This window comes from Phocoena sinus, chromosome 6, assembly GCF_008692025.1.
Source record: "Phocoena sinus isolate mPhoSin1 chromosome 6, mPhoSin1.pri, whole genome shotgun sequence".
NCBI classification, from domain to species: domain Eukaryota; kingdom Metazoa; phylum Chordata; class Mammalia; order Artiodactyla; family Phocoenidae; genus Phocoena; species Phocoena sinus.
Window position 1 is genome coordinate 19,843,977 of NC_045768.1, and position 15,016 is coordinate 19,858,992.

The 15,016-nt window shown below is 54.2% G+C and overlaps 1 protein-coding gene across 16 annotated transcripts in view; it reads right to left on the reverse strand.

Annotated features, from left to right (window-relative positions):
- Window positions 1-15,016, reverse strand: part of COL27A1 (collagen type XXVII alpha 1 chain) — a 143,734-nt gene that overhangs the window by 56,389 nt on the left and 72,329 nt on the right. For all 16 annotated transcript variants that reach the window (XR_004350296.1, XR_004350298.1, XR_004350297.1 and 13 more), the window contains exons 17-24: window positions 13,487-13,540; window positions 12,169-12,222; window positions 11,479-11,532; window positions 8,606-8,659; window positions 8,402-8,455; window positions 6,775-6,819; window positions 5,538-5,591; window positions 3,803-3,847 (exon numbers count right to left, since the gene is read on the reverse strand). Coding sequence is in view for 8 of the 16 variants with exons in the window: in XM_032634403.1 (XP_032490294.1) it covers window positions 3,803-3,847; window positions 5,538-5,591; window positions 6,775-6,819; window positions 8,402-8,455; window positions 8,606-8,659; window positions 11,479-11,532; window positions 12,169-12,222; window positions 13,487-13,540 (414 nt within the window). In the remaining 8 variants the exon portion in view is untranslated. The remainder of the gene's footprint in view (window positions 1-3,802; window positions 3,848-5,537; window positions 5,592-6,774; window positions 6,820-8,401; window positions 8,456-8,605; window positions 8,660-11,478; window positions 11,533-12,168; window positions 12,223-13,486; window positions 13,541-15,016) is intronic.

Below are 15,016 nucleotides of genomic sequence, written 5' to 3' on the forward strand. Positions count from 1 at the left end.
AAAGAGCACACACACACACACACACACACACACACACACACGCACGCACGCACACACACATGCACACACACTGTGGTTCCTGTTGCTCTGTTTAACTCCACTGGGTGATAACCGGCCTCTGTGTTCCAGGATTCTTCTAGGTGGCTGCAGGCCTCACTGCCGCCAGGAGCAGGCGACTGGCTCATCCTCAGTGAGGGCGAAGGGCTTAGTTAGAGGAGTAACGCTGGAAGGCAGGCGATTCCCAGCCCAGACCCCACTCTCTTCTCTGCTAAGGAGAATTCCAGCAGATGGGGGTCTAGTGTGGTTCAGGGCTGCAAAAGTGGCTTTGGAAGAGCCCAGGTTTGTAGCCAAGGGTTTCTGGGAGAATTCGGGAAGACTGAGGGATGAGTGGCTTTGCCCCATAAAATGTGCTCCCTGTCCCCAGACTGTATCCAGAAAGAAATGAGACCTTGAACCTGATCAGAAACAAACCTGAAGTTGTACACTCTGCGGGGCTCAGAGACAGATTTCAAGCGGCAGCTCAGACCGGGACTGTGCGTGTCTCGTGGCTGCAGCCTAGGATTCAACTCTGGTCTGTGTGGCTCCAAAGCCCATGCACCTGTCAGTCACTCCAACACGTGTGGCCATGAGCAGGGCACAGATCTGCCTGGCACTCCGACACTATCACTATACATGGGGGCCTAGTTCCCTGAGTTCACAGACCCTTCGGGGTTGAAGTATGAGGTGAGAGGGGTGAGGTTCAAGGTATGAGATCATGGCTGATAAGTCACAGAAAATAACCAAGTATCCCTCCCATCCTATTCTAATTTATTTTAAAAGGGCACGGGGTTAAGACAGAGGCCTGAGCTCCCAACAAGGGAGCAGTCAGACATTTAGAGGATGCCGAGTAAAGGGAATAAAAGCTGCTCTGTTAAGAGGCCCCTGTCCAGCTGGCCCAGAGAAACAGAAATTTCATAGCTACTTTAAATTTATGAGTTGTTGGGTCCTGGAAGGCAGGCAGGTCATAAACTTCAATGAAGAAACCAAATGGGATCCTCATGAATAAGGGCCATACAGCCCATTCCCCGCCCCCATCCCAGGACACCCTGTCCCCACTGGGGCACTGTCCCGGAACATCCTGGCATCCTGTCCCGCGGGTGGAGCTGAGGCTGGTCCGGGGAAGCTCGCCCCCAAGGCCCAGGGCTTCCACCTGGCAGGGCTGGTGCAGAAGCAGCTCTGACAGCTGTAGACACAGTTGGCTCCTCTCAGCTGGCAAGAGGGCATGCGGGGGGAGGCAACATTGTCACCTACAGTGGGCATGGCACAGACAGGATCTGAGTCCCCGGTTTGGGGGAGGAGGCTGGCCCGGTCCTTATGCAGTCTACAGATAAAGGCCTGTTGTCGACTATGGGGGTTTTTCTCCCTCTCTCCCTGCTCTCATATGACTCTCTGCTGGGTGCTGGGGATGCAATTGGGAACAAGACAGTCGTGGGTCCTCTGCTGGACTAGACATCTCAGGGTTAGGTGTTTAGAGGCCTGGTTTCCCCCGGACAGAGCTTCTTAAAGGCGACGCTCATGCCTTGTAATTATCTTTGTGCACCCAGCACCTGGGACAGGGCCCGGCAGGCTGGCTGCACTCTTAACTAGCTGTTGGAAAACCGCAAGAGCTCAGGTCAAGGGTTTTCTAGACTCTTCGGGGCAGGTCATGGGAATCCAGCAGGCCTGAGTGTCAACTTGGGCTCTGACGGTTATGTTACCGCCTGGGAGATCTCGGGCAAGTTACTTAACTTCTCAGAGCCTTGGTTTCCTCATCTGCAAAACGGGGCCAATACTACCGACTGTCATAGGGTTGCTGGAGGAACTGCCGGGGATGGTAAGGAAAGTGTTTCGCACAGAGCCTGGCACCTAACAGGTACCTGATAAATGCAGCAGACACTGTGGTTATAAGGAGGTCCTTATACTCTTTCCTGGGGATCCTCTGATTCTGCCATGAACAGGAAATGCCTGCTCCTTCCCACCTCGGGAGGGGGCCGAGGGAACGGCAGGCGTGGCACCCCGCGTGCCTAATGGCAGCCACTGGGCTCCTGCCTCACGGCTCAGACAGGTCTCTCCTTCCTGCTCAGCCAGCCGGGCAGCTAGCTGAGGGCTCTACTGAACAAGTGAGCCCGGGGCTGCCCAGGCCAGGTTGCCACTCCTCCTGCCCCAGCTTTGCCACCACCTTACTTGGTCATCTAAGTCAAGCCCACTCTCCTCCATGAATCCCAGCCTGCCAACATGGACCAGGATCCAGGGGTTCTTCACCTAGGGTCCCCGTAAGGCTCCATGGATGGATTTCAGGAGGCGGGGGGGCGGAGGTGGTCCATAAACTTGAATGGGAAAAACTACAACTTTTATTTTCACCAACCTAGTTGAAATTTAGCAAATATGAGTGTAGGCAACAAACCCACAGCACCTGTAATGGTCACATTACCGTCACTGCTGCAGAGTTCAAAATGTATCAGTAAGGCTTGTCACCACTTCAAAACTGAGGTCATGACCGGACCCCGCCGTTAGATCTCGTTATTTAATGCAAGAATAAAGAAACAGATCTTTGTGGAGATCACATTTTAACGTACTGTCCCATTTGTATTTCAATATAATTGATTTCCTTTGTAGTCCTTTGTTTTGTATTTTATGCATTTAAAAGCTCTCTATTCTGAGAAGGGGTCCGTGGCCTTCACCAGCCTGCCAAAGGGGTCCAAGGCACAAAAAATGTTAGGACCCCAGCTAGAGTGATTCCTAAGGACTCTTCGTGTCCTGCCATCCTAGGATTCCGAGTATCTATTTCCCGAGGGCCCTACCACGAGCATAACTGTGAAATTAAGTTTGCTGAACCTATTGCCTGTTTTTTTCCAATGAGGAAATACATCCAGGCCACGGCCGCCCTTCCAATCTCCCAGGCTTCCCGCAGAATACACTCGAATAACACTGGAAAGGTTTCAAAAATCCAGTGCTCCCCCTGCTTTAGTTCCTTTCTTCCCCCCAACAGATGTTGCAGGCCTGGTGAGGAAGCTCATCGTGCGTGTGACTCTCACGCCATTGATGGTGTTTCTCGGTGGAGACAAATTCTTCTGGGTCCCCAGCATCATTGCTCCTTCCAGCCTGAGGCAGCTCCTCACAGCGTTCAGAAGGTGGGGTCCTCCTTTAAAGGAGTGGAGGAGACTGCTACCTTCCAACCCGGCCTACAAGCCCAGAGGTGATGCTTTCAGGAGGCACGGGGCTGCAGAGGGGGGACGGAGGCCGGCCATCCACCCAGCAGCCTCCAGCACCGAGGGCCCTGGACCTCCTTCTCAATGACCACTTGTCACCTCCTCTGCTCTTCAGACCCTGACCCGACTTCCCAACTATCCAGACCCACTGGTTTGAATTTCATCTTCTTTATAATTTAGGGATGCCTGGACCAAGAGTCCCTGGCAAGTGGCTCTGCTTCTCTGGTCTTCAAGCTTCCCCGTTAAATTGAGCACGAAGGGCTCAAAGCATGAAGGGCTTTTCCACTTTTCACGTTCTGGGAGCAAAGTCACGTAATGTCTTTGGGCGAATGCCCCCAGAACATCTGCAGAATCAGGGCGTGGGGCGTGACTGCTGTGACTGAGATTCATGGCTTTCTCATTCAGTGACCTCAACTCCCTCAGAGCCAGAGTCTGTCCGTGTCAATGAAAGGGGAAGATGAGCGGACCTACCTCTCCAGCTGGGATGGGGAATGAATGAGGTGCGTGTGTGTGCTTCCCACAGTGTAAGCGCTCAGTAAAGGGAGCCGATATGCTCCAAGACAGCGGTGACTCACCTGCTCACCCACGGGTCCTGGTCGTCCAGGATTGCCTGGTTCTCCCTGCAGAGGAACAGAGGAGGGTCACTTGGCATGGGTGACAGGAGTCTAGGCCTCCTGGGGGACACCCCAGTTGAGTGGCCTTAGTCCCCACTGGTGGGGATGGACCAGGAAACTCAACTCCAGAGTCTGGCCTTGGAGACTCCAAACAAGTGGCAGGGTCAAGGGATACTGGGACAGGACCTCTGGCCCCAGGGATGACCCCAGTCACCATTCCCTCAGAGTGGCCCTGGGCAGATTACTTGGCACGAGATCTGTATCTCATTTGGGCCCTTCATCAACCCATTTTGTGGAGATAGATAGAAACTGAAGCTCAGAGAGGTGAAGAGATAGAAACTGAAGCTCAGAGAGGTAAAGTGACCTTCTGGAGGTCACACAGTGCGCTGGAAGCAGGGCTAGAATTGGAACTTTGGCCTGACTGATGGAAATCCCCATTCCTACTGCACCAGGCTGCCCCACCGCAGGACGTGCAGGGAACTGGGGAGTCAGGGCGCCTGAGTACTGGACCTAACCCACCAGAGCTCTGCCACCAGCTCACAAGTGACTCTGGTGGGTCTCGTCTCTGCTCTGGGCTCGGCGTCCCCAGTTACAAATAAGGAAAATCAGACTCATTTGTCTCTGAGGCTATTTCCAGCTCTCATACCAGGTGGCCATTCGCAGCCTCGTCTGTCTGCTGGGACGGCTCCTGCCTCTTCTGCAGCCATAGCCACACTGGTGAGCAGACCCACGGGATAAATCCACCCAGGCTATGTCACTGCTCCCACTACAGAAAGACAGCGGGTATCTGAGGGAGAAAGGCCGAGACCTCAGAGGGCAGGACGTGAGCTTGGACCAGCCAGGAGTTTGGTTTACAAATGGATGTGGTGCCTTGTGATCCCGGCTCGAGCCTCAGCCTCCACCCCAACTCCTCCCCCAGACCTCACACTTGGGACCCCCAGAAGGGCCAGACAGACACAGACACGGGGGCCATTTCCACTGAGGGGAGGGGACGTGGACAGCCTGGGTCCCCCAGCTCTGCCCTCACCCTCTGTGCGCTTGCCCAGCTGTAAACTTGGTCCAGTGATCCCTGCCCAGGACGGCTGGGGAAATCCAGCCCCTTCAAAGGGAGTGCCTGGAAGGGCATTAAGCTGCCGATGTGTTGAGGGTCACACTCTCCTACTGGGGCCAGTTCTTTTTTGATAACTTTAAAAGAACTGTTAATAAATGAAATGCATGTTTATGGTACGTGATGGGGAAAATACAGAAGCCCAGAGAAGAAAATGGAGATCTCCTGCAATCCCACCACCCAGAGATAACCCCCGTCCACATTCCAGCCTTTGCTCTGAGCCTTCGGGAACAAGCGTAACCAGCCCCTCTTCCGCTATGTGATCTGCTTCCTACACCCCCGCCATCGCCCCCCGCAATGCACAGGCATTTTCCCGTCTTGTAAAATCTTCCAGCGTGCCATCTTTGGTGGCTACGTTGTACCCCATTGCTTGAACGCTGCCCCACTGGGAGACACTGAGGTTCTGTCCATTGTTTCCTCTTCGTTAGCCATACATACTCTGTGATAAACGGGGACCATTTCCTCCCTTTTTCACAACAGGCCAGGGATTCAGGGGTCATCCTAGGGCCTCACAGGTTGGCTCCCCCTCTCTCCTCTCTTCCCCAGGCGTTCTCTCCTCCCTGCCCAGTCACTTCCAGGTCCCCTCACCTTCAAGCCATCCGGGCCAGGTCTTCCAGGAAACCCCTTTCTGCCAGGTTGACCCTGCAACAGGGAGAGGTGAGTGAGAGAAGCCAGGAGGGGGCAGGGATGCAGAGCCCCACGTCTCTAGGCTGCCAACTGTCCTTGGGGAGGCAGGGAAGGTCTCCAGCTGTGTGACCTTGGGAGGTCCCCCTTCCCCGCTGGTCTTGTTTGCTAATGGGGATGACGAAACCTGCTTTCAAGGAGTGAGGAAAAGGAAGGGACTGGAACAGAAGATAAAGGACACAGGGGGAATGGAGAGTTTACACTAGTGGTCCTCAAGGTGCGGTCCGGGGCCCTCTGGGGGTCCCTGAGACCCCTTCACTGGAGATTTCACTGGAGGTCAAAACTATTTTCATAAGAAATTAAGCTGTCATTTGCCCGTGTCACTCATTTTCATGAATGTAAGTGGAGTTTTCCAGCGGCTACACAACACGTGGTATCATCCACAGATGGAACGGAGGCAGACTGGAGAATCCAGCTGACTCCTATTAAGCCAGACGTTAAAGAGATTTGCAAAATATGTAAAACAATGCCACTCTTTTCATTAGATGATTTTGCTTTGGAAAATATAGCTATATTTTTTTAAAAAAAACTATTATTTTTGTTAACATGAAACGGGTTTGTTATTAGTTTTGAAAGAACTGATCCAAAGTTTCTCAGTTTTAAGTACTCATATCGATGTAACCTACACAAAGAAAAGCATTTTGGGCCCTCAATCATTTTTAAGAATGTAAAGAGGTCCTGGGACCAAAAAAATCCACAACCTGCCAATTTATGCAATCGCGACTGAAGGTGGGGCAGGACACACACCTTCCTTCTGGAAGCTCACTTGGAGCAGAGGATAGAATGCAGAGTCAGTTTCCAGGCAGGGCATCCTCGCTTCCTGGCTATGAGATACTGGGCTAAGCCCTTCGCTCTTTGAGCCTTGAGGGCCTTGAATGAAACTAAGCAAGGCACGGTCTCTCTCACAGGAGAATCAAATGAACGGAAATGGATGCGCAAAGCACCAGCACACAGTAGGTGCGCAAGAACAGTTTCCTGCCCCTTGTCTCTCTCCTCTGGGGTCTGTCCTAGCTCCATCCCTGGGGGGGCCCAAGACCCTCACTGACAACTTCTCTCCAGAGCACCACCCAGATGTTGCCCACCTGCACACAGTTGGCTCAGCACTGACAAATCCCACCTCCCCCGAGCCAGCAACACTCACCTCCAAGCCAGGGGCCCCCGGTGGCCCCATGGGTCCCTCCTCTCCCTAGAGTCGGGAGACACGAGAGAGGAACAAAAAGGAGAAAGTTAACCCAGCGGTTGCCTTGGAGAACTTGACCTGTTAGGAGGGGAAGGGGTGGGCACAGGAGAGCTCTCCTGGACCTAGAAATGGTGCACCTGGGTCCCCTGCCTAGCCCCACCCAAGGCAGAGGCCTAGAGGCCAGGCCACATGGGGGCTTCTGTGTGAATGGGGCTCCAGCTGCCCTGTGAATGTGGTTAGCTCGGGCTGGTGGTAGTGCTGGGCAGGAGAGCCAAACCCTATCATATGCTGTGGGAGTAGAGCCCAGACGGCAGCTCAAAGATACGGGCTCTGTTCTGAGCTCTGCCATTTACTCGGTGAAAGAACTTACCCTCACCGTGCCTCAGTTTCCCCACCTGTAAAAGGGTGCAGGGCAGAGAGGATCATACTAAACTCTGATGAGTAGCCTAAGTTGAGCTCCTGGAGGAGAGCCACGATGCCTCATTCTTTTTTGAAGGATGAGTGCGCCCAGGGTCTAGTGGGTGTGTGGTGCATGAAGGCTGGGAGGCGGGCACAAGAGAGGGAAGAGATGGAGGACCGAATGAATGTACGAGTGGACAGGTGAATCAATGAAGACATGAGCAAGCGGCAGGCATACGAGTGGTAACGTGGTAACCTGAGTGTAGACGGAAGCACGGGGCTGGTGCTGTCTTTCCCTCCTACCCTCCTTCCGGCTTCCTGCCCGTGGAGATGCCTCAGGCCCTCCCACAGGCTCAGGCAGCCTCCAGACTGGCCCGTATGGCATGCCAGACCTGGAACCAGCCTGAGAAGCCACCCATGTCAGCCAGATGACTGCCTGTGGTCGTGGTGAGTCTGGGCCTCCTGCACCCTCACCCAGGGCTGTGTGTCACGGGGGACCTGAGGCCTGAGGCCAAGGTGTGCAGTGGAGGGCCTCGTGCATGGGAAAAACTTGGGACCAGCCCCTGAGGCATCCAACAGCCCTCCACCTGATGCTCCAACAGGCCCAGAGAACTTGTCAATCCCCTTCATCATGAATGAGTCAATCAGCACATCTTTACTCTGCCACTTACTAGCTGCACTAGTCTTGTCATTCTCTGGGGAGGCCGGAGGCGGCCCCCGGGAGCCCAGAAGTTACAGGGTCTATGCCGTGGGCTTTGGGTTCAGCAGACCTGGGTTGGAATCCTAGTGCTGCCTGCCACTAACCATGGGACCCGACATCGTGTCTTTATTCCCCTGAGATTCAGGACCTCACGTGAGCTGACGATTCCTTCCCTCCCAAATCAATACCCCAATAAACTGTGCTGCTGTGAGCAGAAGCAGTGGCGGTGGCTCTGAGAGAGAAAACCTCAGGGCAATGGGGTTGCCGTGGTGGGAGTGACCCACCAGTCAGGCTGGGGCAGAGAAGGACCCAGAAAAGGTCACGGGGCAGGGCTGTAAAGGGTGAGCTGGAGGGCAAGCCTGAGCTGGCCCTGGGCCCTGTGTCTCCTGACTGAGGGGCCCTGGCCCTCATCTAAGGCCTCCGGGACCCAGGAGAGAGCAGGCTGGGAGCTGGGAGGGATGGGCAGGGGGCAGGGCCAGACGGTCTCACCTCTGGCCCCAGCTGCCCACGGGGTCCCGGCAGGCCTCGAGCTCCAGGCTTACCCTGGTGAGAAGGTAACAAAAAGGGGTCTCAGAGGCAGCACCTCCATCTCCATCACAGGCTGGCAAGACTCCTGCTGGCTTGCAAGCAGGCCCATGGTTTCCAAAGAGTTGTCATCCTCATTAGCCGGAGCTCCCCTGGGCAGGGACTCACCTTCATGCCTTCCTGGCCGTTGTCCCCAGGGGGGCCAATGTCTCCGGGAAATCCCTGAACGGAAGCAGAGGGTAGAAGTCACCCAGGGGGACTATGAAGGGAAATGCCAAGGCCACAGGTCCTACAGGGGGACCGACCTGGATTTCCATCTCATCCTGCAGGGGATGTGACGCTGGGCCGTCAGTTATCACAGTTCTAAAACAAAGAATCAGCCCCTACACTTCAGAGAGGTGCTGAGAAAATTAAGGAAGACAAGGCAGGAAGGTCTCAGCACAGGAACAAGCACATACAAGTTCGTCCAATCCAGACTTTCCCAAGTCCTAAGCCTGGGGCAGCCAGGGCCTCAGAGCCAGCCGTCCTCTGCACTGAGAAGTGCCATCCTTTACTGCAGGGATCCTCTGTGTTCTGGGTTTGTTGTGACTTTGAAAGCCTCGAAAAGGACTGATCTAGTAAATCTCAGCTCGTATCGGAAGCTGAAATTCCCACTGAGATTTACTAGATGGAAGACTAGTACATCCATTTACAATGGAAGCTTCTTCCTGACACGGAGCAGAATCTCCTCCCTTCCCCAACGGAAAAGGCCTGCCCTTCTCTGTCCCTTCTAGTCAGGGGCCCAGGGCCCCTCAGTCTGGCTTCCTCCAACTGCCCTGCTTCCAATGTTGCTGATCACTAGGACACCCACGCTTCTCTGGGTGTGAACTGACCAGCACAGGCCAGTATAAGAACATCCCCTTCCTTGTCCTAGGTGTAATACCTCTGTTAATTCAGCCTAGAACCCCATTTGCTTTCAGGGCAGACCCACTACTCCCTTTGGTTTCTGCCAGCCAGAAACCAAAGCCTTCTTATATGAATCCCTGAGATCAGAATGCTCCCCCACTCCGCCTTTGTAAGTGGCTTTTTCCCCTTCCTCTTTTGAGCTTTTGGTAACTCCCATTAAGTTCCAGCTCAAGCCTTCTCTCACTCTTCTCATTAGCAAAGGCAAGAACGGTCCTGAATTTGGAGCTAACACACATGGAGCTAAAGCCCCATGTGTTTTTCTTCAAATTGAAAGACTCAAAGTCCCATTCTGCCCCGACTCACTGTGTGACCCCGGACAGGTTTCTAAGCCTCTCTGGGCCTCGGCTTCCTCACCTCTAAAATGGCGACCATAAAATCATCTAACAGGGCTGTTCCGAGGCTTAAAGAGAATAAGGTGAGTGCAGCGCTTAGTTCAGTATTTGGCACCTGGTAAGCACTCGATAAAAATCTGCATTCCAAAGGGTTTTGGGTCCTGCGTCCTGGGAAAACAAAACAAGTCTGCCTGGGGTGGGCCTGTCTCCAGGGAGAACTTGAAGGTCAGGATCCTGATCAAATCCTAGCACTCACACAGCTCGGACCCACTGATGAGTGCAAGAGCTAATTCACACGGGGGCTAGGGAGCTGGAGCTGCACCCACGGTCGGTGGCCGAAAAGAGGCAAAGACCCGGGAAGGCGCTGACACGCTCGTCAGCTTCTGTGTCTTCAGCTGCGCCGAGCCATCTTCTGGATACTGAGTCCGCCAATCCAAACAGAACGCAAAGATGGGGGAGGAAGACCCCACCCCCGTCTGTCCAGGGCCCCAGGAGGGAGCCAAAGAGCAAATAAAGACCTTCTTTGCTACAAGTAGCAGAGTGACCCTGAGGAGGTCACTCCGCTGCTCTGTGACTCAGTTCCCTCATCTGTAAACGGTGGTAGCGATATCTCCCTCACTGGTTGTGGTGGCCATTCGATCAGTTTTCATCCCAAAGATACTACGCGGCCTCCTGGCATGAGGAGGTGCCTAATAAATGGGAAGCAGCAGGCTTTCCACCCGCACTGGCCAGACTGCTGGGAAACCTGGACTCTCAGAAAAGTCTTTTTCCAGTGACCAGGGGAAGGAACCAGGTCCATGGAAGAGAGGCCAAGTCCATTCGTCTAAAGATAGGACTGTGTCATGGCCAAAGTCAACAGAGTGGAAAGCAGAACTTGTAGGTTTCAGGAAACACTCTCTCTTCCATCCGGGGGATACCAGGAGTGATCTTTGGAAGGATCTGGAGAACCCGGCAGAATTAGACTTCTGTCTCTGAGACCTCACGAATGTGCAAGGCCCCAGGCCAGGGAGGTGTGTAGAGGTGGGGTGGGGGCTAGGGCTGACCTAGACCCCCTGAGACAGACAGTAGCCCTAGCACTGTCCACCCTGTTCTCCAGAGCTGGTCCCCGTACTGGGGTTTGGGGAGGGGTGGGGGGAGAGCAAAAGGGGCTCGACTAGCTGCCTCGCTCCTTTGTACATAAATGCCAGGGGATGAACGTTTAACATACCTGTGCTGGTTATCACATGTATCAGAAACTCTCAGGTTCTACTGACTCAACTAGAGTTGTTACGTTAATTGCTTTATCCATCCTTCACTATTTCTCCTTCTCCATCGAACACCAGAATTGTACACTTGTCCCCTGCTCCCCCGTGTGAGCCGTGAGCCCTGCACTTCTCCAGGGTGGCTGCTGGTAGTTACAAAAGTTCCAGGGCTCAGAGGGGTTGGATGCCTCAAACCTCAGGGTAGAGGATGTGGGGAGCTCCTGTGAAGGGTCGAGGCAGTAGAGCTCAGAGGGTTTTCTTGATGTTTGTTCTGGAAACTGTAAAGGTGGCTACGAAGCTGGGGAGGCTGTCTGAGGCCAGCTTCTGTGCCACTGCCTTTGAGAGCCTCTAGGGAAGCCGGGAGGCACAGAGGCAGAAAAGGAATTTCTATTCTCAGCCCCATCTCTCATCTGCTGTGTGACCCCAGGCAAGTCTCTCCCTGTCTCTGAGCCTTGGTTTCCCAAGCACAACAAACACCCAGTCCCAGTAGCAGCCAGACACAGAGAAATAGGGTATTGCATACCTCGGGTCCAGGGGGCCCAGGAAACCCAACGGATCCTTTGTCTCCAACTTTGCCCTATGGAAGAGAAGAGATTGTGGAGGAGGCAGGGCTAAGTGAGGGTCTACCTTCCCTGGATCTCCTGTATTAGCCCCCTGGCTGGGGGTGGCTGGAAAACTCAGGAGAATATGAGTGAAATCTGCCTAGGTACCTGCAAGGAGCTACGGTTCAAACCCCATCTCCCACACTTGCTAGCCACAGGATCCAGGGCAAGTCACTTCACCTGGGAACCTCACTTTCCCCATCTGCAAAACGGGAGCGATAATAAGTCTCTAACTCCTGGGGTTGTTGGCAGACTTCAGAGAGGTATAGCACAGGAAGGATCTGATACACAGTAACATCCAATAAATAAACAACACCCACTGCTATTATTAATAATGTTACTATTAGTTATGAGACATCGGGAGCCCTGATTCTCACCAGAGGTCTGCCAGTGACTGATGCCTATCTATGGCGCTGGGTGTACTCCTGCCCCTCTGGGCCTCAGTGTCCTCATCTGTAAAATGGGTGAATCTCCATTTCTGCTCTGCCCTATTCGCCTCCCAGAGCTGCTGCGAGAGGAAAGGAGATCCTGGATGTGAAAGCATCTCTGGCCACATTCCATGACCATTTGGAGAGTGTGAGGTTGGGGATCTCAGAGCAGAAGGTACTTACCACAGGCCCTGGCTTCCCCCGTGCGCCTGGGAACCCTGGTAAGCCCTGGCTCCCCTGAAAAAGATGCAGAGCAAACTGTGGTTAGTTAGGACCGGAAATGGCCAGATGAACGGCTGCTTGGTCATCCTTGCCGGCCTGAGGCTTGGAGAACATCCACATTTAGGGGGAGGATGAGCTCCCCAGTCCTTTTCCCTGCTTGCAAGTTCCAGCTTGGCAGCCCTATAGGCTGGGACCCGGGGATGCAAAGGTGAAACAGCAGCTCCTGTCCTCACCAGGTCATCCTGGAACCCGGGACCCTGGGCCTCCAAGCAAGCACTGAAGCACCCTTGATGCCTGGGGAAGTCTGGAGCCTGGGGCCCAGCTGGAGAGGCAGCCAGGCCTGCGTGGCTCGCAACCCGGAGACACTGAGGCTGGGTCAGGACAGGCCAGCCAGAAGGGAGGGGAGAGGAAGAGGCAGAGCTGGCCAACATCTGGGTCTCGTTGACTGGCTGGGTGAGGTCCAGATGTGGCCACATGGTGCCGGACGCAGGCAAAGAGGAGCCGGCCTCTGCAGGCTGCCTGGGTTCCTCGGTCGGTCAGGTCAGCTACTCACTCAGACGTGTCTTAAATGTTCACCAGTCTGCAGGACCCTAAGCTGAGCTCCTCCAGGCCAGCCGGGGGCCCTATCCTTGGGAACCTGCTGTCTGCAGGGGGCTGAGCACAAATCCCCATCAACCAGGGGAGAAATGTGCTACCGCAGGTGATGGGCAGGGAATGAGAATGGCAGAGAAGGGAACGGTCACTTCCTGAGCAGGTAGAGAAAATGGCACCCACGCGGGGTTCTGCGGCGGGGCTGGGCCGTGCACAGGCGGGACGGAGGGTGTGCCCGGCTAGGCAGCAGTGTGCAAGCTTGAGGTGCAGCGGGCAGGTCAGTGGGGCTGGAGCACAGGGCTAGAAGGGCGAGGGGCAGGAAAGTGTCAGAGCGTCCTGTGCACTGGGGGTCCGAGTGCTGGGGCAAGGAGCCGGGACACCACTCTGGGGGCAGTAGGGAGCCATGGATGGGCTGAGAGCACAGAGCAGAGCTGGGCCCTCAGAACAGTTTTGTGGCGGTGAGGAAGACAGCCTGGGAGGGAAGAGGCTGGGGCCTGGGAATAAGTCAGGAGGCCATTGTGAAGTCCAGGGAAGAGACAGTGAGAGGGTAGACGGAGGATGGAGAAGACAGGATTGTGTGAAAGGAAGCCATCCTACAGGCGGGTCCTGGCCCTTGACGGACCCTGGGAAGGAAGCCAGAGCAGAGAAGGGCAGGGCAGGGGGCAGGGGGCGAATCTGCTGCAATTACCTTGTCTCCTTGGAATCCGGTATCTCCTGACACACCCGGAACCCCTTGTTCACCCTAAATACACACCAGCAAAGAAGGTTAAGATGGAGACCACGGTGGGTTCTGGAAGTCTCTCCGACATCCAGACCCACTGGGAGGGTACAGCTCTGCTGAGGCTGTTCCCAAAGTCGATCTGCCCAGCAGCAGCCTTGTTAGAGAAAAGGGCAGCTCCCAGCCCTGCCCTGCCCCCGGTAGGGAAGGTAGGCCCTGGGGGGACAAAGCCAGCTTACGTGCAGGTCTGCCTGGGCTTGCTCAGGTAGCTAAACATTCCACTCATAGAAAACTAAACTGCCCAGTGTCACCTGGCCTTGTCAGGAGCACAGACACTTGAGGGTCAAAGGAGCTGTGCCACGATCTTTCAACCTCCTCCTCACCAACTGGGGCCACACAGAGGAGCTTGCAGCCTGGACAGTGGCCCTGCACCGCTGACGGTTCTGAGCGCTTGCATCTGTTGCTTGACATTTTTCACCACCAGGCTGTGAGCTGTCATTTCGTCCTTCTGTGGGAGTTTCTATGCCAGCAATCTGCTTCGGTCTACTGCTAATTAGCTGCTGTTAATCACCTATAGCATGAGAAACCGGAGCACCTGGCTAGTTAAGACTATGTGTAAACAGCGAGTCAACTGGCCTCGAGTTAGGTCTGGGTGTTTCTTTGCTAAGATGACACACTGCGTGGGCTTGGTGACACTGATTCCGGCTGTCGGAGGCCTCTTCTAGTCCGTGCCTGTATTCAGCCACGTCCTGGTAAATGAGCTGTCGCAGAACCAGATTGGGAGACGTTTCTCCTTGGAGCTGGACGTCTCACACAGCCCTCATCATTTCCAGCTTCCCATGTTGGTACATTGGCCCCAGGACTCAGAAAACATTCACAGCCTCGGGAGCAGTTGGAGGAATGGGGAGAAAAACCCAGGAAGAATGGAGAATCTTAGAGAACTCATGTCGTGCCGCTAAGGCCATGATCCAGCAGAACTCCCTTGGTAGAACAAAAGCCAGATTTTTTTTTTTAAATAAAAAAAAAAATGTTAACTTACTTTGGTTTTTCCAGTTTGGAAAATCTTGTACAATATCCCAGAATTTTAGGAACCAAGGAACATTTTTTTTAAATGTCCAAAGGAGGAGTAAGATGGTTTTAAAAAAAATGTTTCAAAGGCACCTAAGAAATCAAGACAATGGATTTGGAGAAAGCTGGGCTTGGCTCAGAAGCCTGGGTTCCAGAATGTGCCGCCACGGGGGGAGGGGGAGCCAGGTTGTTTTAAGTGGGACTGAGGCCAGGCTGGGTCATAGACAATCTGGGATTCTGGGCAGGATGACCATGGAACATGAAGGGGTATCTCCATCACCCCAGGGGAGGGCCGGGGGTAGGGTGGGAGTGAAGAGGGGATGATCCGAACCCTGACCCCCGAAATATTAAGACCCTGCCCCAGCCAAAGGGGCAGAAAAGAGATTTTTTTGCTTTTCTTATTTTTCTTTTTTTTCAACACTTAAGACTTAT